This window comes from Heterodontus francisci, chromosome 10 (genome assembly GCF_036365525.1).
Source record: "Heterodontus francisci isolate sHetFra1 chromosome 10, sHetFra1.hap1, whole genome shotgun sequence".
In the NCBI taxonomy this organism is placed as follows: domain Eukaryota; kingdom Metazoa; phylum Chordata; class Chondrichthyes; order Heterodontiformes; family Heterodontidae; genus Heterodontus; species Heterodontus francisci.
In genome coordinates this window covers 15,397,754-15,420,435 of record NC_090380.1, presented here as the reverse complement: position 1 = coordinate 15,420,435, position 22,682 = coordinate 15,397,754, and the positions used below count along the sequence as shown (strand labels likewise).

Sequence of the window (22,682 nt, the reverse complement as noted above, 5' to 3'; positions counted from 1 at the left end):
AAGCTCACAGAGAAAGCCCAGTCCAAGCGCACAGAGAAAGCCCACTCCAAGCCCAGAGAGAAAGCCCACTCCAATCCTATAGAGAAAGCCCACTCCACGCTCACAGAGAAAGCCCACTCCAAGCTCACAGAGAAAGCCCACTCCAAGCCCATAGAGAAGGCCCACTCCAAGCTCATAGAGAAGGCCCACTCCAAGCTCATAGAGAAGACCCACACAAAACTCTGAGAGAAGGGCCACTCCAAGTTCATAGCGAAGGCCCACTCCAAGCCCACAGAGAAAGCCCACTCCAAGTTCGTAGTGAAGGCCCACTCCAAGCTCATCGAGAAAGCCCACTCCATGCTCATAGAGAAAGCCCACTCTAAGCCCATAGAGTATGCCTACACCAAGCACATAGAGAAGGCCCACTCCAAGTTCACAGTGAAGGCCCATTCCAAGGTCATAGAGAAGGCCCACTCCAAGCTCATAGAGAAAACCCACTCCAAGCTCACAGAGAAAGCCCACTCCAAGCCCATAGAGAAGGCCCACTCCAAGCCCATAGAGAAGGCCCACTCCAAACTCATAGAGAAGGCCCACTCCAAGCTCATGGAGAAGGCCCACTCCAAGCTCACAGGGAAGGCCCACTCCAAGCGAACAGAGAAGGCCCACTACAAACCCATCGAGAAAGCCCACTCCAAGCTCACAGAGAAAGCCCACTCCAAGCTAACAGAGAAAGCCCACTCCAAACCAATAGAGAAAGCCCACACCAATCCCATAGAGAAAGCCCACTCCAAACCCATAGAGAAAGCTCACTCCAATCCCAGAGAGAAAGCCGACTCCAAGCTCACAGAGAAGGCCCACTCCAAGCTCACAGAGAAAGCCCACTCCAAGCTCACAGAGAAAGCCCACTCCAAGCCCATAGAGAAGGCCCACTCCAAGCTCACAGAGAAAGCCCACTCCAAGCTCACAGAGAAAGCCCACTAAAAGCCCTCAGAGAAGGCCCACTCCAAGCTCACAGAGGAAGCCTCCTCGAAGCTCACAGAGAAGGCCCACTCCAAGTTCATAGAGAAAGCCCACTCCAAGTTCATAGAGAAAGCCCACTCCAAGCTCATAGAGAAGGCCCACTCCAAGCTCACAGAGAAAGCCCACTCCAAGCCCAGAGAGAAAGCCCACTCCAAGCTCCCAGAGAAAGCCCACTCCAAGCTCATAGAAAAAGGCCACTCCAAGCCCATAGAGAAGGCCCACCCCAAGCTCACAGAGAAAGCCCACTCCAAGCTCATAGAGGAAGCCCACTTCAAGCTCATAGAGAAAGCCCACTCCAAGCCAATAGAGAAAGCCCACTCCAAGCTCATAGAGAAGGCCCACTCCAAGCCCACAGAGAAAGCCCACACCAAGTTCATAGTGAAGGCTCACACCAAGATCATAGAGAAAACCCACTCCAAGCCCATAGAGAAGGCCCACTCCAAGTTCATAGTGAAGGCCCACACCAAGCTCATAGAGAAGGCCCACTCCAAGCTCATAGAGAAAACCCACTCCAAGCTCATAAAGCCCAATCCAAGCCCATAGAGAAGGCCTACTCCAAGCTCACAGAGAAGTTCCACTCCAAACTCATAGAGAAGTCCCACTCCAAGCACAGAGAGAAAGCCCACTCCAATCCCATAGAAAGTCCACTCCAAGCCCATAGAGAAAGCCCACTCCAAGCTCACAGAGAAAGCCCACTCCAAGCCCACAGAGAAAGCACACTCCAAGTTCATAGTGAAGGCCCTCTCCAAGCTCATAGACAAAGCCCACTCCAAGTTCATAGAAAAGGACAACTCCAAGCTCGTAGAGAAGGCCCACTCCAAGCTCATAGAGAAAACCCACTCCAAGCTCACAGAGAAAGCCCACCCCAAGCTCACAGAGAAAGCCCACTCCAAGCGCACAGAGAAAGCCCCCTCCAAGCCCAGAGAGAAAGCCCACTCCAATCCCATAGAGAAAGCCCATACCAAGCTCACAGAGAAAGCCCACTCCAATCCCATAGAGAAAGCCCACACCAATCCCATAGAGAAAGCCCACTCCAAACCCATAGAGAGAGCCCACTCCAATCCCACAGAGAAAGACCACACCAAGCTCACAGAGAAAGCCCACTCCAAGCTCACATTGAAGGCCCACTCCAAGCTCACAGAGAAGGCCCACTCCAAGCTCAGAGAGAAAGCCCACTCCAAGCTCACAGAGAAAGCCCACTCCAAGCTAACAGAGAAAGCCCACTCCAATCCCAAAGTGAAATCCCGCTCCAAGCTCACAGAGAAAGCCCACTCCAAGCTCACAGAGAAAGCCCACTCCAAGCCCATAGAGAAAGCCCACTCCAAGCTCACAGAGAAAGCCCACTCCAAGCCCAGAGAGAAAGCCCACTCCAATCCCATAGAGAAAGCCCACCCCAAGCTCACAGAGAAAGCCCACTCCAAGCGCACAGAGAAAGCCCACTCCAAGCCCAGAGAGAAAGCCCACTCCAAGCCCAGAGAGAAAGCCCACTCCAAGCTCACAGAGAAAGCCCACTCCAAGCTCACAGAGAAAGCCCACTCCAATCCCATAGAGAAGGCCCACTCCAAGCTCATAGAGAAGGCCCACTCCAAGCTCATAGAGAAGACCCACACAAAACTCTGAGAGAAGGGCCACTCCAAGTTCATAGCGAAGGCCCACTCCAAGCCCACAGAGAAAGCCCACTCCAAGTTCGTAGTGAAGGCCCACTCCAAGCTCATCGAGAAAGCCCACTCCATGCTCATAGAGAAAGCCCACTCTAAGCCCATAGAGTATGCCTACACCAAGCACATAGAGAAGGCCCACTCCAAGTTCACAGTGAAGGCCCATTCCAAGGTCATAGAGAAGGCCCACTCCAAGCTCATAGAGAAAACCCACTCCAAGCTCACAGAGAAAGCCCACTCCAAGCTCACAGAGAAAGCCCACTCCAAGCCCAGAGAGAAAGCCCACTCCAATCCCATAGAGAAAGCCAACCCCAAGCTCACAGAGAAAGCCCACTCCAAGCGCACAGAAAAAGCCCCCTCCAAGCCCAGAGAGAAAGCCCACTCCAATCCCATAGAGAAAGCCCATACCAAGCTCACAGACAAAGCCCACTCCAATCCCACAGAGAAAGCCCACACCAATCCCATAGAGAAAGCCTACTCCAAACCCATAGAGAGAGCCCACTCCAATCCCATAGAGAAAGACCACACCAAGCTCACAGGGTAAGCCCACTCCAAGCTCACAGAGAAAGCCCACTCCAAGCTCACAGAGAAAGCCCACTCCAAGCTAACAGAGAAAGCCCACTCCAATCCCAAAGTGAAATCCCGCTCCAAGCTCACAGAGAAAGCCTACTCCAAGCTCATAGAGAAGGCCCACTCCAAGCTCACAGAGAAAGCCCACTCCAAGCTCACAGAGAAAGCCCACTCCAAGCCCATAGAGAAAGCCCACTCCAAGCTCACAGAGAAAGCCCACTCCAAGCCCAGAGAGAAAGCCCACTCCAATCCCATAGAGAAAGCCCACCCCAAGCTCACAGAGAAAGCCCAGTCCAAGCGCACAGAGAAAGCCCACTCCAAGCCCAGAGAGAAAGCCCACTCCAATCCTATAGAGAAAGCCACTCCAAGCTCAGAGAGAAAGCCCACTCCAAGCTCACAGAGAAAGCCCACTCCAATCCCATAGAGAAGGCCCACTCCAAGCTCATAGAGAAGGCCCACTCCAAGCTCATAGAGAAGACCCACACAAAACTCTGAGAGAAGGGCCACTCCAAGTTCATAGCGAAGGCCCACTCCAAGCCCACAGAGAAAGCCCACTCCAAGTTCGTAGTGAAGGCCCACTCCAAGCTCATCGAGAAAGCCCACTCCATGCTCATAGAGAAAGCCCACTCTAAGCCCATAGAGTATGCCTACACTAAGCACATAGAGAAGGCCCACTCCAAGTTCACAGTGAAGGCCCATTCCAAGGTCATAGAGAAGGCCCACTCCAAGCTCAGAGAGAAAACCCACTCCAAGCTCATAGAGAAAGCCCACTCCAAGCCCATAGAGAAGGCCCACTCCAAGCCCATAGAGAAGGCCCACTCCAAACTCATAGAGAAGGCCAACTCCAAGCTCATGGAGAAGGCCCACTCCAAGCTCACAGGGAAGGCCCACTCCAAGCGAACAGAGAAGGCCCACTACAAACAGATCGAGAAAGCCCACTCCAAGCTCACAGAGAAAGCCCACTCCAAGCTCACAGGGAAGGCCCACTCCAAGCTAACAGAGAAAGCCCACTCCAAACCAATAGAGAAAGCCCACACCAATCCCATAGAGAAAGCCCACTCCAAACCCATAGAGAAAGCTCACTCCAATCCCAGAGAGAAAGCCGACTCCAAGCTCACAGAGAAGGCCCACTCCAAGCTCACAGAGAAAGCCCACTCCAAGCTCACCGAGAAAGCCCACTCCAAGCTCACAGAGAAAGCCCACTCCAATCCCATAGAGAAAGCCCACACCAATCCCATCGAGAAAGCCCACTCCAAACCCATAAAGAGAGCCCACTCCAATCCCATAGAGAAAGACCACACCAAGCTCACAGAGTAAGCCCACTCCAAGCTCACATTGAAGGCCCACTCCAAGCTCACAGAGAAGGCCCACTCCAAGCTCAGAGAGAAAGCCCACTCCGAGCTCACAGAGAAAGCCCACTCCAAGCTCACAGAGAAAGCCCACTCCAATCCCAAAGTGAAATCCCGCTCCAAGCTCACAGGGAAGGCCCACTCCAAGCTCACAGAGAAAGCCCACTCCAAGTTCACAGAGAAAGCCCACTCCAATCCCATAGAGAAGGCCCACTCCAAGCTCATAGAGAAGGCCCACTCCAAGCTCATAGAGAAGACCCACACAAAACTCTGAGAGAAGGGCCATTCCAAGTTCATAGCGAAGGCCCACTCCAAGCCCACAGAGAAAGCCCACTCCAAGTTCGTAGTGAAGGCCCACTCCAAGCTCATAGAGAAAGCCCACTCCATGCTCATAGAGAAAGCCCACTCTAAGCCCATAGAGTATGCCTACACCAAGCACATAGAGAAGGCCCACTCCAAGTTCACAGTGAAGGCCCATTCCAAGGTCATAGAGAAGGCCCACTCCAAGCTCATAGAGAAAACCCACTCCAAGCTCACAGAGAAAGCCCACTCCAAGCTCACAGAGAAAGCCCACTCTAAGCCCAGAGAGAAAGCCCACTCCAATCCCATAGAGAAAGCCCACCCCAAGCTCATGGAGAAAGCCCACTCCAAGCGCACAGAGAAAGCCCCCTCCAAGCCCAGAGAGAAAGCCCACTCCAATCCCATAGAGAAAGCCCATACCAAGCTCACAGAGAAAGCCCACTCCAATCCCATAGAGAAAGCCCATACCAAGCTCATAGAGAAAGCCCACTCCAAGCTCATAGAGAAGGCCCACTCCAAGCTCACAGAGAAAGCCCACTCCAAGCTCACAGAGAAAGCCCACTCCAAGCCCATAGAGAAAGCCCACTCCAAGCTCACAGAGAAAGCCCACTCCAAGCCCAGAGAGAAAGCCCACTCCAATCCCATAGAGAAAGCCCACCCCAAGCTCACAGAGAAAGCCCACTCCAAGCGCACAGAGAAAGCCCACTCCAAGCCCAGAGAGAAAGCCCACTCTAATCCCATAGAGAAAGCCCACTCCACGCTCACAGAGAAAGCCCACTCCAAGCTCACAGAGAAAGCCCACTCCAATCCCATAGAGAAGGCCCACTCCAAGCTCATAGAGAAGGCCCACTCCAAGCTTATAGAGAAGACCCACACAAAACTCTGAGAGAAGGGCCACTCCAAGTTCATAGCGAAGGCCCACTCCAAGCCCACAGAGAAAGCCCACTCCAAGTTCGTAGTGAAGGCCCACACCAAGCTCATAGAGAAAGCCCACTCCATGCTCATAGAGAAAGCCCACTCTAAGCCCATAGAGTATGCCTACACCAAGCACATAGAGAAGGCCCACTCCAAGTTCACAGTGAAGGCCCATTCCAAGGTCATAGAGAAAGCCCACTCCAAGCCCATAGAGAAGGCCCACTCCAAGCCCATAGAGAAGGCCCACTCCAAACTCATGGAGAAGGCCAACTCCAAGCTCATGGAGAAGGCCCACTCCAAGCTCACAGGGAAGGCCCACTCCAAGCGAACAGAGAAGGCCCACTACAAACCCATCGAGAAAGCCCACTCCAAGCTCAGAGAGAAAGCCCACTCCAAGCTCACAGGGAAGGCCCACTCCAAGCTAACAGAGAAAGCCCACTCCAAACCAATAGAGAAAGCCCACACCAATCCCATAGAGAAGGCCCCCTCCAAGCTCACAGAGAAAGCCCACTCCAAGCCCATAGAGAAGGCCCGCTCCAAGCTCACAGAGAAAGCCCAGTCCAAGCTCACAGAGAAAGCCCACTCCAAGCCCTCAGAGAAGGCTCACTCCAAGCTCACAGAGGAAGCCTCCTCGAAGCTCACAGAGAAGGCCCACTCCAAGTTCATAGAGAAAGCCCACTCCAAGTTCATAGAGAAAGCCCACTCCAAGCTCACAGAGAAAGCCCACTCCAAGCTCACAGAGAAAGCCCACTCCAAGCTCATAGAGAAAGCCCACTGCAAGCCCATAGTGAAGGCCCACTCCAAGCTCACAGAAAATCCTCACTCCAAGCTCACTGAGAAAGCCCACTTCATGCCCAGAGAAAAAGCCCACTCCAAGCCCATAGAGAAGGCCCACTCCAAGCTCACAGAGAAAGCCCACTCCAAGCTCACAGAGAAAGCCCACTCCAAGCCCTCAGAGAAGGCCCACTCCAAGCTCACAGAGAAAGCCCACACTAAGCCCATAGAGTATGCCTACACCAAGCACATAGAGAAGGCCCACTCCAAGTTTACAGTGAAGGCCCATTCCAAGGTCATAGAGAAGGCCCACTCCAAGCTCATAGAGAAAACCCACTCCAAGCTCATAGAGAAAGCCCACTCCAAGCCCATAGAGAAGGCCCACTCCAAACTCATAGAGAAAGCCCACTCCAAGCTCATAGAGAAAGCCCACTCCAAGCCCATAGAGAAGGCCCACTCCAAGCTCACAGAAAATCCTCACTCCAAGCTCACTGAGAAAGCCCACTTCATGCCCAGAGAAAAAGCCCACTCCAAGCCCATAGAGAAGGCCCACTCCAAGCTCACAGAGAAAGCCCACTCCAAGCTCACAGAGAAAGCCCACTCCAAGCCCTCAGAGAAGGCCCACTCCAAGCTCATGGAGAAGGCCCACTCCAAGCTCACAGGGAAGGCCCACTCCAAGCGAACAGAGAAGGCCCACTACAAACCCATCGAGAAAGCCCACTCCAAGCTCAGAGAGAAAGCCCACTCCAAGCTCACAGGGAAGGCCCACTCCAAGCTAACAGAGAAAGCCCACTCCAAACCAATAGAGAAAGGCCACACCAAGCTCACAGAGAAGGCCCACTCCAAGCTCACAGACAAAGCCCACTCCAAGCTCACAGAGAAAGCCCATTCCAAGCCCTCAGAGAAGGCCCACTCCAAGCTCACAGAGGAAGCCTCCTCGAAGCACACAGAGAAGGCCCACTCCAAGTTCATAGAGAAAGCCCACTCCAAGCTCATAGAGAAGGCCCACTCCAAGCTCACAGAGAAAGCCCACTCCAAGCCCATAGAGAAGGCCCACTCCAAGCTCACAGAGAAAGCCCACTCCAAGCTCACAGAGAAAGCCCACTCCAAGCCCATAGAGAAGGCCCACTCCAAGCTCACAGAGAAAGCCCACTCCAAGCTCACAGAGAAAGCCCACTTCAAGCTCATAGAGAAAGCCCACTCCAAGCTCATAGAGAAAGCCCACTCCAAGCCCATAGAGAAGGCCCACTCCAAGCTCACAGAAAATCCTCACTCCAAGCTCACTGAGAAAGCCCACTTCATGCCCAGAGAAAAAGCCCACTCCAAGTTCATAGAGAAAACCCACTCCAAGCCCATAGAGAAGGCCCACTCCAAGCTCACAGAAAATCCTCACTCCAAGCTCACTGAGAAAGCCCACTTCATGCCCAGAGAAAAAGCCCACTCCAAGCCCATAGAGAAGGCCCACTCCAAGCTCACAGAGAAAGCCCACTCCAAGCTCACAGAGAAAGCCCACTCCAAGCCCTCAGAGAAGGCCCACTCCAAGCTCACAGAGGAAGCCTCCTCGAAGCTCACAGAGAAGGCCCACACCAAGTTCATAGAGAAGGCCCACTCCAAGTTCATAGAGAAAACCCACTCCAAGCCCATAGAGAAGGCCCACTCCAAGCTCATAGAGAAGGCCCACTACAGACCCATAGAGAAAGCCCACAACAATCCCATCGAGAAAGCCGAATCCAAACCCATAGAGAAAGCCCACTCCAATCCCAGAGAGAAAGCCCACTCCAAGCTCACAGAGAAGGCCCACTCCAAGCTAACAGAGAAAGCCCACTCCAAGTTCACAGAGAAAGCCCACTCCAATCCCATCGAGAAAGCCCACTCCAAGCTCATAGTGAATGCCCACTCCAATCCCATAGCGAAGGCTCACTCCAAGTTCATAGAGAAGGCCCACTCCAAGCTCACAGAGAAAGCCCACTCCAAGCTCACAGAGAAAGCCCACTCCAAGCTCACAGAGAAAGCCCACTTCAAGCTCATAGAGAAAGCCCACTCCAAGCCCATAGAGAAGGCCCACTCCAAGCTCACAGAAAATCCTCACTCCTAGCTCACTGAGAAAGCCCACTTCATGCCCAGAGAAAAAGCCCACTCCAAGCTCATAGAGAAAGACAACTCCAAGCCCATAGAGAAGGCCCACTCCAAGTTCATAGAGAAAACCCACTCCAAGCCCATAGAGAAGGCCCACTCCAAGCTCATAGAGAAGGCCCACTACAAACCCATAGAGAAAGCCCACACCAATCCCATAGAGAAAGCAGACTCCAAACCCATAGAGAAAGCCCACTCCAATCCCAGAGAGAAAGCCCACTCCAAGCTCACAGAGAAGGCCCACTCCAAGCTAACAGAGAAAGCCCACTCCAAGTTCACAGAGAAAGCCCACTCCAATCCCATCGAGACTGCCCACTCCAAGCTCACAGAGAAGGCCCACTCCAAGCTAACAGAGAAAGCCCACTCCAAGTTCACAGAGAAAGCCCACTCCAATCCCATCGAGAAAGCCCACTCCAAGCTCATAGTGAATGCCCACTCCAATCCCATAGCGAAGGCCCACTCCAAGTTCATAGAGAAGGCCCACTCCAACCTCATAGAATAAGCCTGCACCAAGCTCAGAAAGAAGGCCCACTCCAAGTTCATAGATAAGGCCCACTCCAAGTTGATAGCGAAGGCCCACTCCAAGCTCATTGAGAAGGCCCACTCCAAGCTCACAGAGAAAGCCCACACTAAGCCCATAGAGTATGCCTACACCAAGCACATAGAGAAGGCCCACTCCAAGTTCACAGTGAAGGCCCATTCCAAGGTCATAGAGAAGGCCCACTCCAAGCTCATAGAGAAAACCCACTCCAAGCTCATAGAGAAAGCCCACTCCAAGCCCATAGAGAAGGCCCACTCCAAACTCATAGAGAAAGCCCACTCCAAGCTCATAGAGAAAGCCCACTCCAAGCCCATAGAGAAGGCCCACTCCAAGCTCACAGAAAATCCTCACTCCAAGCTCACTGAGAAAGCCCACTTCATGCCCAGAGAAAAAGCCCACTCCAAGCCCATAGAGAAGGCCCACTCCAAGCTCACAGATAAAGCCCACTCCAAGCTCACAGAGAAAGCCCACTCCAAGCCCTCAGAGAAGGCCCACTCCAAGCTCATGGAGAAGGCCCACTCCAAGCTCACAGGGAAGGCCCACTCCAAGCGAACAGAGAAGGCCCACTACAAACCCATCGAGAAAGCCCACTCCAAGCTCAGAGAGAAAGCCCACTCCAAGCTCACAGGGAAGGCCCACTCCAAGCTAACAGAGAAAGCCCACTCCAAACCAATAGAGAAAGCCCACACCAATCCCATAGAGAAAGCCGACTCCAAACCCATAGAGAAAGCCCACTCCAATCCCAGAGAGAAAGCCGACTCCAAGCTCACAGAGAAGGCCCACTCCAAGCTCACAGACAAAGCCCACTCCAAGCTCACAGAGAAAGCCCATTCCAAGCCCTCAGAGAAGGCCCACTCCAAGCTCACAGAGGAAGCCTCCTCGAAGCTCACAGAGAAGGCCCACTCCAAGTTCATAGAGAAAGCCCACTCCAAGCTCATAGAGAAGGCTCACTCCAAGCTCACAGAGAAAGCCCACTCCAAGCTCACAGAGAAAGCCCACTCCAAGCCCATAGAGAAGGCCCACTCCAAGCTCACAGAGAAAGCCCACTCCAAGCTCACAGAGAAAGCCCACTCCAAGCTCACAGAGAAAGCCCACTTCAAGCTCATAGAGAAAGCCCACTCCAAGCTCATAGAGAAAGCCCACTCCAAGCCCATAGAGAAGGCCCACTCCAAGCTCACAGAAAATCCTCACTCCAAGCTCACTGAGAAATCCCACTTCATGCCCAGAGAAAAAGCCCACTCCAAGCCCATAGAGAAGGCCCACTCCAAGCTCACAGAGAAAGCCCACTCCAAGCTCACAGAGAAAGCCCACTCCAAGCCCTCAGAGAAAGCCCACTCCAAGCTCACAGAGGAAGCCTCCTCGAAGCTCACAGAGAAGGCCCACTCCAAGTTCATAGAGAAAAGCCACTCCAAGCCCATAGAGAAGGCCCACTCCAAGCTCATAGAGAAGGCCCACTACAGACCCATAGAGAAGGCCCGCAACAATCCCATCGAGAAAGCCGACTCCAAACCCATAGAGAAAGCCCACTCCAATCCCAGAGAGAAAGCCCACTCCAAGCTCACAGAGAAGGCCCACTCCAAGCTAACAGAGAAAGCCCACTCCGTTCACAGAGAAAGCCCACTCCAATCCCATCGAGAAAGCCCACTCCAAGCTCATAGTGAATTCCCACTCCAATCCCATAGCGAAGGCTCACTCCAAGTTCATAGAGAAGGCCCACTCCAAGCTCACAGAGAAAGCCCACTCCAAGCTCACAGAGAAAGCCCACTTCAAGCTCATAGAGAAAGCCCACTCCAAGCCCATAGAGAAGGCCCACTCCAAGCTCACAGAAAATCCTCACTCCTAGCTCACTGAGAAAGCCCACTTCATGCCCAGAGAAAAAGCCCACTCCAAGCTCATAGAGAAAGACAACTCCAAGCCCATAGAGAAGGCCCACTCCAAGTTCATAGAGAAAACCCACTCCAAGCCCATAGAGAAGGCCCACTCCAAGCTCATAGAGAAGGCCCACTACAAACCCATAGAGAAAGCCCACACCAATCCCATAGAGAAAGCAGACTCCAAACCCATAGAGAAAGCCCACTCCAATCCCAGAGAGAAAGCCCACTCCAAGCTCACAGAGAAGGCCCACTCCAAGCTAACAGAGAAAGCCCACTCCAAGTTCACAGAGAAAGCCCACTCCAATCCCATCGAGAAAGCCCACTCCAAGCTCATAGTGAATGCCCACTCCAATCCCATAGCGAAGGCCCACTCCAAGTTCATAGAGAAGGCCCACTCCAACCTCATAGAATAAGCCTGCACCAAGCTCATAAAGAAGGCCCACTCCAAGTTCATAGATAAGGCCCACTCCAAGTTGATAGCGAAGGCCCACTCCAAGCTCATTGAGAAGGCCCACTCCAAGCTCACAGAGAAAGCCCACTCTAAGCCCATAGAGTATGCCTACACCAAGCACATAGAGAAGGCCCACTCCAAGTTCACAGTGAAGGCCCATTCCAAGGTCATAGAGAAGGCCCACTCCAAGCTCATAGAGAAAACCCACTCCAAGCTCATAGAGAAAGCCCACTCCAAGCCCATAGAGAAGGCCCACTCCAAACTCATAGAGAAGGCCAACTCCAAGCTCATGGAGAAGGCCCACTCCAAGCTCACAGGGAAGGCCCACTCCAAGCGAACAGAGAAGGCCCACTACAAACCCATCGAGAAAGCCCACTCCAAGCTCAGAGAGAAAGCCCACTCCAAGCTCACAGGGAAGGCCCACTCCAAGCTAACAGAGAAAGCCCACTCCAAACCAATAGAGAAAGCCCACACCAATCCCATAGAGAAAACCGACTCCAAACCCATCGAGAAAGCCCACTCCAATCCCAGAGAGAAAGCCGACTCCAAGCTCACAGAGAAGGCCCACTCCAAGCTCACAGACAAAGCCCACTCCAAGCTCACAGAGAAAGCCCACTCCAAGCCCTCAGAGAAGGCCCACTCCAAGCTCACAGAGGAAGCCTCCTCGAAGCTCACAGAGAAGGCCCACTCCAAGTTCATAGAGAAAGCCCACTCCAGGTTCATCGAGAAAGCCCACTCCAAGCTCATAGAGAAGGCCCACTCCAAGCTCACAGAGAAAGCCCACTCCAAGCTCACAGAGAAAGCCCACTCCAAGCCCATAGAGAAGGCCCACTCCAAGCTCACAGAGAAAGCCCACTCCAAGCTCACAGAGAAAGCCCACTCCAAGCTCATAGAGAAAGCCCACTCCAAGCCCATAGAGAAGGCCCACTCCAAGCTCACAGAAAATCCTCACTCCAAGCTCACTGAGAAAGCCCACTTCATGCCCAGAGAAAAAGCCCACTCCAAGCCCATAGAGAAAGCCCACTCCAAGCTCACAGAGAAAGCCCACTCCAAGCTCACAGAGAAAGCCCACTCCAAGCCCTCAGAGAAGGCCCACTCCAAGCTCACAGAGGAAGCCTCCTCGAAGCTCACAGAGAAGGCCCACACCAAGTTCATAGAGAAGGCCCACTCCAAGTTCATAGAGAAAACCCACTCCAAGCCCATAGAGAAGGCCCACTCCAATCTCATAGAGAAGGCCCACTACAGACCCATAGAGAAAGCCCACAACAATCCCATCGAGAAAGCCGACTCCAAACCCATAGAGAAAGCCCACTCCAATCCCAGAGAGAAAGCCCACTCCAAGCTCACAGAGAAGGCCCACTCCAAGCTAACAGAGAAAGCCCACTCCAAGTTCACAGAGAAAGCCCACTCCAATCCCATCGAGAAAGCCCACTCCAAGCTCATAGTGAATTCCCACTCCAATCCCATAGCGAAGGCTCACTCCAAGTTCATAGAGAAGGCCCACTCCAAGCTCACAGAGAAAGCCCACTCCAAGCTCACAGAGAAAGCCCACTCCAAGCTCACAGAGAAAGCCCACTTCAAGCTCATAGAGAAAGCCCACTCCAAGCCCATAGAGAAGGCCCACTCCAAACTCATAGAGAAGGCCAACTCCAAGCTCATGGAGAAGGCCCACTCCAAGCTCACAGGGAAGGCCCACTCCAAGCGAACAGAGAAGGCCCACTACAAATCCATCGAGAAAGCCCACTCCAAGCTCAGAGAGAAAGCCCACTCCAAGCTCACAGGGAAGGCCCACTCCAAGCTAACAGAGAAAGCCCACTCCAAGCTCACAGAGAAAGCCGACTCCAAACCCACAGAGAAAGCCCACTCTAAGCCCATAGAGTATGCCTACACCAAGCACATAGAGAAGGCCCACTCCAAGTTCACAGTGAAGGCCCATTCCAAGGTCATAGAGAAGGCCCACTCCAAGCTCATAGAGAAAACCCACTCCAAGCTCATAGAGAAAGCCCACTCCAAGCCCATAGAGAAGGCCCACTCCAAACTCATAGAGAAGGCCAACTCCAAGCTCATGGAGAAGGCCCACTCCAAGCTCACAGGGAAGGCCCACTCCAAGCGAACAGAGAAGGCCCACTACAAACCCATCGAGAAAGCCCACTCCAAGCTCAGAGAGAAAGCCCACTCCAAGCTCACAGGGAAGGCCCACTCCAAGCTAACAGAGAAAGCCCACTCCAAACCAATAGAGAAAGCCCACACTAATCCCATAGAGAAAACCGACTCCAAACCCATCGAGAAAGCCCACTCCAATCCCAGAGAGAAAGCCGACTCCAAGCTCACAGAGAAGGCCCACTCCAAGCTCACAGACAAAGCCCACTCCAAGCTCACAGAGAAAGCCCACTCCAAGCCCTCAGAGAAGGCCCACTCCAAGCTCACAGAGGAAGCCTCATCGAAGCTCACAGAGAAGGCCCACTCCAAGTTCATAGAGAAAGCCCACTCCAGGTTCATCGAGAAAGCCCACTCCAAGCTCATAGAGAAGGCCCACTCCAAGCTCACAGAGAAAGCCCACTCCAAGCTCACAGAGAAAGCCCACTCCAAGCCCATAGAGAAGGCCCACTCCAAGCTCACAGAGAAAGCCCACTCCAAGCTCACAGAGAAAGCCCACTCCAAGCTCATAGAGAAAGCCCACTCCAAGCCCATAGAGAAGGCCCACTCCAAGCTCACAGAAAATCCTCACTCCAAGCTCACTGAGAAAGCCCACTTCATGCCCAGAGAAAAAGCCCACTCCAAGCCCATAGAGAAAGCCCACTCCAAGCTCACAGAGAAAGCCCACTCCAAGCTCACAGAGAAAGCCCACTCCAAGCCCTCAGAGAAGGCCCACTCCAAGCTCACAGAGGATGCCTCCTCGAAGCTCACAGAGAAGGCCCACACCAAGTTCATAGAGAAGGCCCACTCCAAGTTCATAGAGAAAACCCACTCCAAGCCCATAGAGAAGGCCCACTCCAAGCTCATAGAGAAGGCCCACTACAGACCCATAGAGAAAGCCCACAACAATCCCATCGAGAAAGCCGAATCCAAACCCATAGAGAAAGCCCACTCCAATCCCAGAGAGAAAGCCCACTCCAAGCTCACAGAGAAGGCCCACTCCAAGCTAACAGAGAAAGCCCACTCCAAGTTCACAGAGAAAGCCCACTCCAATCCCATCGAGAAAGCCCACTCCAAGCTCATAGTGAATTCCCACTCCAATCCCATAGCGAAGGCTCACTCCAAGTTCATAGAGAAGGCCCACTCCAAGCTCACAGAGAAAGCCCACTCCAAGCTCACAGAGAAAGCCCACTCCAAGCTCACAGAGAAAGCCCACTTCAAGCTCATAGAGAAAGCCCACTCCAAGCCCATAGAGAAGGCCCACTCCAAGCTCACAGAAAATCCTCACTCCTAGCTCACTGAGAAAACCCACTTCATGCCCAGAGAAAAAGCCCACTCCAAGCTCATAGAGAAAGACAACTCCAAGCCCATAGAGAAGGCCCACTCCAAGTTCATAGAGAAAACCCACTCCAAGCCCATAGAGAAGGCCCACTCCAAGCTCATAGAGAAGGCCCACTACAAACCCATAGAGAAAGCCCACACCAATCCCATAGAGAAAGCAGACTCCAAACCCATAGAGAAAGCCCACTCCAATCCCAGAGAGAAATCCCACTCCAAGCTCACAGAGAAGGCCCACTCCAAGCTAACAGAGAAAGCCCACTCCAAGTTCACAGAGAAAGCCCACTCCAATCCCATCGAGAAAGCCCACTCCAAGCTCATAGTGAATGCCCACTCCAATCCCATAGCGAAGGCCCACTCCAAGTTCATAGAGAAGGCCCACTCCAACCTCATAGAATAAGCCTGCACCAAGCTCATAAAGAAGGCCCACTCCAAGTTCATAGATAAGGCCCACTCCAAGTTGATAGCGAAGGCCCACTCCAAGCTCATTGAGAAGGCCCACTCCAAGCTCACAGAAAAGCCCACTCTAAGCCCATAGAGTATGCCTACACCAAGCACATAGAGAAGGCCCACTCCAAGTTCACAGTGAAGGCCCATTCCAAGGTCATAGAGAAGGCCCACTCCAAGCTCATAGAGAAAACCCACTCCAAGCTCATAGAGAAAGCCCACTCCAAGCCAATAGAGAAGGCCCACTCCAAACTCATAGACAAGGCCAACTCCAAGCTCATGGAGAAGGCCCACTCCAAGCTCACAGGGAAGGCCCACTCCAAGCGAACAGAGAAGGCCCACTACAAATCCATCGAGAAAGCCCACTCCAAGCTCAGAGAGAAAGCCCACTCCAAGCTCACAGGGAAGGCCCACTCCAAGCTAACAGAGAAAGCCCACTCCAAGCTCACAGAGAAAGCCGACTCCAAACCCATAGAGAAGGCCCACTCCAAGCTCACAGAGAAAGCCCACTCCAAGCCCATAGAGAAGGCCCACTCCAAGCTCACAGAGAAAGCCCACTCCAAGCTCACAGAGAAAGCCCACTTCAAGCTCATAGAGAAAGCCCACTCCAAGCTCATAGAGAAAGCCCACTCCAAGCCCATAGAGAAGGCCCACTCCAAGCTCACAGAAAATCCTCACTCCAAGCTCACTGAGAAAGCCCACTTCATGCCCAGAGAAAAAGCCCACTCCAAGTTCATAGAGAAAACCCACTCCAAGCCCATAGAGAAGGCCCACTCCAAGCTCATAGAGAAGGCCCACTACAAACCCATAGAGAAAGCCCACACCAATCCCATAGAGAAAGCCGACTCCAAACCCATAGAGAAAGCCCACTCCAATCCCAGAGAGCAAGCCCACTCCAAGCTCACAGAGAAGGCCCACTCCAAGCTAACAGAGAAAGCCCACTCCAAGTTCACAGAGAAAGCCCACTCCAATCCCATCGAGAAAGCCCACTCCAAGCTCATAGTGAATGCCCACTCCAATCCCATAGCGAAGGCCCACTCCATGTTCATAGGGAAGGCCCACTCCAACCTCATAGAATAAGCCTGCACCAAGCTCATAAAGAAGGCCCACTCCAAGTTCATAGATAAGGCCTTCTCCAAGTTGATAGCGAAGGCCCACTCCAAGCTCATCGAGAAGGCCCACTCCAAGCTCACAGAGAAAGCCTCCTCGAAGCTCACAGAGAAAGCCCACTCCAAGCTCACAGAGAAAGCCCACTCCAAGCTCACAGAGAAAGCCCACCCCAAGCTCTCAGAGAAGGCCCACTCCAAGCTCACAGAGAAAGCCCACTCCAAGCTCACAGAGAATGCCTCCTCGAAACTCACAGAGAAAGCCCACTCCAAGCTCACAGAGAAAGCCCACTCCAAGCTCACAGAGAAAGCCCACCCCAAGCTCTCAGAGAAGGCCCACTCCAAGCTCACAGAGGAAGCCTCCTCGAAGCTCACAGAGAAGGCCCACTCCAAGTTCATTGAGAAAGCCCACTCCAAGCCCATAGAGAAGGCCGACTCCAAGCTCACAGAGAAAGCTCACTCCAAACTCACAGAGAAAGCCCACTTCATGCCCTGAGAGCAAGCCCACTCCAAGCTCATAGAGAAAGCCCAATCCAATCCCACAGAGAAAGCCCACTTCATGCCCAGAGAGCAAACCCACTCCAATCCCATCGAGAAAGCCCACTCCAAGCCCAGAGAGAAGGCCCACTCCAACCCCATAGAGAAACCCCACTCCAAGCTCACAGAGAAGGCCTACTCCAAGCTCACAGAGAAAGCCCACCCCAAGCTCACAGAGAAAGCCCACTCCAAGCTCACAGAGAAAGCCCACTCCAAGCTCACGGAGAAGGCCTACTCCAAGCTCACAGAGAAAGCCCACCCCAAGCTCACAGAGAAGGCCTACTCCAAGCTCACAGAGAAAGCCCACTCCAAGCCCACAGAGAAGGGCCACTCCAAGCTCATAGAGAAAGCCCACTCCAAACTCATCGAGAAAGCCCACTCCAAGCCCATAGAGAAAGCCCAGTCCAAGCTCATAGAGAAAGCCCACTCCAAGCTCATAGAGAAAGCCCACTCCAAACTCATTGAGAAAGCCCACTCCAAGCTCATAGAGAAAGCCCACTCCAAGATCATCGGGAGTAACAAGGAGCTCCTTTCCATTCCCTGTCTCTGCAGAATTAACTGTTATCGCACAATGGGAGACTCCACGTTCTATCCCTTTTCCTGCTCTGTATAGTCCAGTGGTGATCAGCTCTTGCAGTACACACTGGAGATAGTGGTGGGGATCCCCTGGCAGTGCACAGCTGACAGGGTGGTCTGCACCCCTGGGGTCCACTCACCTTTCACCTCCATGTTCCACAGCCACAGATGCCATCTTCGCTTTGCCAGGTTTTCCAATCTTCCCACCTCTCTGCTATTCTGTTGTTTTCATTTACACCTCCTCTTGACCCATCTTTTGTTTCGTTACTTGCCCCATTATGCCTTTCATCATTTAGGGGGGAGGGCAGAACTGACTATCACAGACCTCCCCTTTTGTTCTGTTCCTCCCAGCCCCCACAACCCACCTTTTCCCAGGCTCTTCACTTGCTTAAAAGCTGTTCATCTCCAGCATCTTCCAGTTCTGATGAAAGGTCATTGACCTGAAACATTAGGCTGAATGTTAATCTGGAGGAGCGTGTGCCTTTGGGTGGGGATGGGACTTGTAAAACTGGTGAAATTGGCAGTGCATCGGGAATCTGGCTCCACTCCATCGACTTTCACATTTCCCTCCAGGCCGTGAGGCTGTGCGCGAGCAACCCCTTCAGGAGAGGCGGGATTTCAGTTGACAATATGTTAATCGCTCAATTGCAGCAAAAGCATGGATTTTCACTTTAACTTTGGAACCATGGGTTTCCTGGGCTTCCTGGAACTCGTCAGTGAAAGCAAGGTGGGAACACAACGGCAATTGATGGGGATGAAGTCGTGACAGGGAAATGCGCCACTAAGTACTGAGTACTCATAACTGCTTTCTTAGCTGCATGTGGGACTTTGTGCAAAGAGGTTATTACACACACTTTAGAGGTTTCATAGGATCATAGAATAGTACAGCACAGGAGAAGGCCATTTGGCCCATCAGGTGGCTTTCATGAAGATCAATTCAGTTAGTCCCACTTCCCTGCTCTTTCCCCATATCCCTGCAATTTTTTCTCCTTCAAATATTTATCCAATTCCCTGACTATTATTGAATCTGTAATCACCACCCCATCAGGCAGTGCAGTCCAAATCCTAACCACTCGTTGCACGAATATGTTTTTCCTCGCATCACCTCAGGTTCTTTCCACAATCACCTTATATCTGTGCAATTCAGTTGTCAACTCTTCAGCCACTGGAAACCGTTTCTCTCTATTTATTCTACCAAAACCAGGGGTCTCCAACCTTTTCACGTGGGGGGACCACATTACAATTTTTGTCTTAAATAGGGGGCTGGTGAGACAATTTCAGGAAGATAAAGGCATTAAAAATTGATCCTATTATCAATCAAAACAACAACAAATGTGCATTTTTGTGTAGAAGTTTTAAAGAAGAAGACCAATTCTCATTCTCAAGACTTACTTTCTCATTACTATGTTGGACACTGATTTAATGATTTAATTTTTTTGCTTGCATAAATACTCAATCTGTGCCCACACACTTGACGCAGTGATGCGGAGTATTCCAGATAGATGTCCATCTGTCAGGAGTGATCTTGATCTCTTTATATCTCCCACCCCTCTCTGCGTCTCTCCCTCTCTCCCACTCTCTGTCTGTCTCTCCCTCTCTCCCACTCTCTCGCTGTCTGCCTCTCCCTCTCCCCCTCTTTTTCAGATTGTTTCTCCCTCGCCCCTCTCTCTGTCTATCTCTCCCTCATTCCCTCTCTGTCCGTCTCTCCCTCTCTTTCTGTCTGTCTCTCACTCTGTCTCTCCCCTCTCTCTGTCTGTCTCTCCCCTCTCTGTCTGTCTCTCCCCTCTCTCCCTCTCTGTCTGTCGCTCCTCTCTCTCTCTGTCTCTCCTTCTCTCTCTCTGTCTCTTCCCCTCTCTCTCCGTGTCTCTCCCTCTCCTTCTGAAAATCTGTCCTTCTCCCTGTCTCTCTCTCTCTCTCTCTCTCTCCCCTCTCTACTCTTTATTCTCCGCTCCCCATCTGCGTACTCACCATAAAGATGGATTATAGAACCAGGCTGTGAACACCGCCTCTCCGCTGGGCACAGCCTTGTTGTGTAGGAGTTGGTTCCTGACAAACCTGTAGTTGCCCGCTTCTACCACCTAGAAGGACAAGGGCAGCAAATGCATGGGAACATCACCACCTGCAAGTTCCCCTCCAGGCCACACACCATCCTGACTTGGAACTATATTGCCGTTCCTTCACGCTCAACAACACCTTCTCAAGGGCAGTTAGGGATGGGAAATAAATGCTGGCCTGGCCAGCGATGCCCACATCCCATGAACGAATAATAAAAAAAAGGTGCCTGACATTCCAGCAGATTACATCCGCAGAACAGATGGAAACCTTTGGAGGGCCGGACTCTGGCTCGCGGGCCGTATGTTGGACAACAATGATCTAAAACCTTCATGATTTTAAACACCTCTATCAAATCTCCCTTTAGCTTTCTCTGTTCTAAGGAGAACAACACGAGCTTCTCCAGTCTATCCAGGTAACTGTAATCCCTTATCCCCGGAACCATTCTAGTAAATCACTTTTATATCCTCTCCAAAGCCATCACGTCCTTCATAAAGTGTGGTGCCCAGATTTTGACTCAGTGCTCCAGCTGGGACTGAGTTAGTGTTTTATGTAGATTTAGCATAACTTTCTGGCTTTTGTACTCTATGCCTCTATTTACGAAGCTCAATACCTCATATGCTTTATCAACTGCTTTGTTAACCCGCCCGGCCGCCTTCAGCGATTTGTGCACAAATACCCCCAGATCTCTCTTGAAATTCACCCCCCCCCTTTAAAATTGCACCATTTAGTGCGTATTGTCTCTCCTCATCCTTCCTCCCAAAAGGTATCGCCCCAGGAAAAGAGTAGGGCCCATTAGGGATCAAAGTGGCAATCTGTGTGTGGAGCCAGAGGACATAGATGAGGTTTTGAATGATTACTTTTCATCTGTGTTCACTATGGAGAAGAACGATGTAGGTGTAGAGATCAGGGAGGGGGATTGTGATATACCTTGAACAAATTAGCATTGAAAGGGAGGAAGTATTAGCTGTTTTAGTGGGCTTAAAAGTGGATAAATCCCCAGGCCCAGATGAGATGTATCCCAGGCTGTTATGTGAGGCAAGGGAGGAGATTGCAGGTGCAGAGGAGACTGGAGGACAGCGAATGTGGTACCATTATTCAAGAAGGGTAGCAGGGATAAACCAGGTAATTATAGACCTGTGAGTTTAATGTCAGTGGTAGGGAAATTATTGGAAAAAATTCTGAGACAGGAGTAATCTCCACGGGTGGCACAGTGGCGCAGTGGTTAGCACCGCAGCCTCACAGCTCCAGGGACCCGGGTTCAATTCTGGGTACTGCCTGTGCGGAGTTTGCAAGTTCTCCCTGTGTCTGCGTGGGTTTCCTCCGGGTGCTCCGGTTTCCTCCCACATACCAAAGACTTGCAGGTTGATAGGTTAATTGGCCATTATAACTTGCCTATAGTATAGGAAGGTGGTAGGGGAAATATATAGGGACAGGTGGGGATGTGGTAGGAATATGGGATTAGTGTAGGATTAGTAGAAATGGGTGGTTGATGGTCGGCACAGACTCGGTGGGCCGAAGGGCCTGTTTCAGTGCTGTATCTCTAAACTAAACAAAAAACTAAACTTGGAGAGGCAGGGATTAATCAGGGATAGTCTGTATGGCTTTGTCAGGGGGAGATCGTGTCTAACAAATTTGATTGAATTTTTTGAGGAGGTGACTAGATGTGTAGATGAGGGTAAAGCAGTTGATGTAGTCTACATGGACTTCAGTAAGGCTTTTGGTAAGGTCTCGCATGGGAGATTGGTTAAGAAGGTAAGAGCCCATGGGATCCAGGGCAATTTGGCCAATTGGATTCAAAATTGGCTTAGTGGAAGGAGGGTGATGGTTGAGGGTTGTTTTTATGAATGGAGGCCTGTGACCAGTGGGGTACCACAGGGATCGGTGCTGGGACCCTTACTGTTTGTAGTGTACACTAATGATTTAGACGTGAATATAGGAGGTATGATCAGTAAGTTCGCAGATGACACGAAAATTGGTGGTGTTGTAAATAGTTTGGAGGAAAGCCTTAGATTATAGGACAATATAGATGGGCTGGTAAGATGGGTGGAGCAGTGGCAGATGGAATTTAATCCTGAGAAATGTGAGGGGATGCACTTTGGGAGGACTAACAAGGCAAAGGAATATACAATGGATGGTAGGACCCTAGGAAGTACAGAGAGTCAGAGGGACCTTGGTATACTTGTCCATAGATCATTGAAGGCAGCAGCACAGGTAGGTAAGGTGGTTAGGAAGGCATATGGGATACTTGCCTTTATTAACCAAGGCATAGAATATAAGAGCAGGGAGGTCATGATGGAGCTGTATAAAACGCTAGTTAGGCCACAGCTGGAGGAGTAATGTGTACAGTTCTGGGACCACACTATAGGAAGGATGTGATTGCACTGGAGAGGATGCAGAGGAGATTCACCAGGATGTTGCCTGGGCTGGAACATTTCAGCTATGAAGAGAGACTGAAAAAGCTAGAGTCGTTTTCCTTGGAGCAGAGAAGGCTGATGGGGGACATGACTGAGGTGTACAAGATTATGAGGGGCATTGATAGGATAGATAGGAAGAAGCTTTTTCCCTTAGCGGAGTGGTCAATAACCAGGGGACATCGATTTAAGGTAAGGGGCAGGTGGTTTAGAGGGGATTTGAGGAAAAGATTTTTCATCCAGAGGATGGTTGAAAGCTGGAACACACTGCCTGAAGTAGAGGCAGGAACACTCACAACATTTAATAAGTATTTAGATGAGCACTTGAAACGCCATAGCATACTAGGCTACGGGCAAAGTGCAGGCAAAAGGGATTAGTTTGGACGGGTGCTTGATGGTCGGCGCAGGCACGCTGGGCCGAAGGGCCTGTTTCTGTGCTGTAAAACTCTATGACGTTCACCGCATTCAATTTCATCTGCCACGTTAGTGGGCAGAAAAGTGGCCAATGGAAT

General features: G+C 51.7%; 2 protein-coding genes across 2 annotated transcripts; both read left to right on the top strand.

The window, feature by feature from the left end:
- Window positions 1-5,873: 5,873 nt before the first annotated feature.
- Window positions 5,874-9,200, top strand: LOC137374148 (neurofilament heavy polypeptide-like). Its single transcript, XM_068039927.1, has 4 exons — window positions 5,874-6,860; window positions 7,053-7,568; window positions 7,845-8,360; window positions 8,661-9,200. Exons 1-4 carry the CDS (start codon window positions 5,874-5,876, stop codon window positions 9,198-9,200), a joined length of 2,559 nt encoding a protein of 852 aa, XP_067896028.1.
- Window positions 9,201-17,150: 7,950 nt separating this feature from the next.
- Window positions 17,151-18,330, top strand: LOC137374147 (spermatogenesis-associated protein 31H1-like). Its single transcript, XM_068039926.1, has 2 exons — window positions 17,151-17,643; window positions 18,278-18,330. The coding sequence occupies exons 1-2, from the start codon at window positions 17,151-17,153 to the stop codon at window positions 18,328-18,330; spliced, it is 546 nt and encodes a 181-aa protein (XP_067896027.1).
- The last annotated feature ends 4,352 nt before the right edge of the window (window positions 18,331-22,682 follow it).

Bases quoted from the DNA above. Each gene is read 5' to 3' on its own strand.
- LOC137374148 (XM_068039927.1), top strand. From the start codon at position 5,874: ATGCTCATAGAGAAAGCCCACTCTAAGCCCATAGAGTATGCCTACACC. The intron at 7,569-7,844 runs GCCCACTCCAAG...CCTCACTCCAAG, and splicing joins ACTCCAAGCTCATAGAGAAG to CTCACTGAGAAAGCCCACTT. The intron at 8,361-8,660 runs GCCCACTCCAAG...CCTCACTCCTAG, and splicing joins ACTCCAAGCTCACAGAGAAG to CTCACTGAGAAAGCCCACTT.
- LOC137374147 (XM_068039926.1), top strand. From the start codon at position 17,151: ATGCCCAGAGAGCAAACCCACTCCAATCCCATCGAGAAAGCCCACTCC. The intron at 17,644-18,277 runs GTAACAAGGAGC...ATTTCCCTCCAG, and splicing joins CCACTCCAAGATCATCGGGA to GCCGTGAGGCTGTGCGCGAG.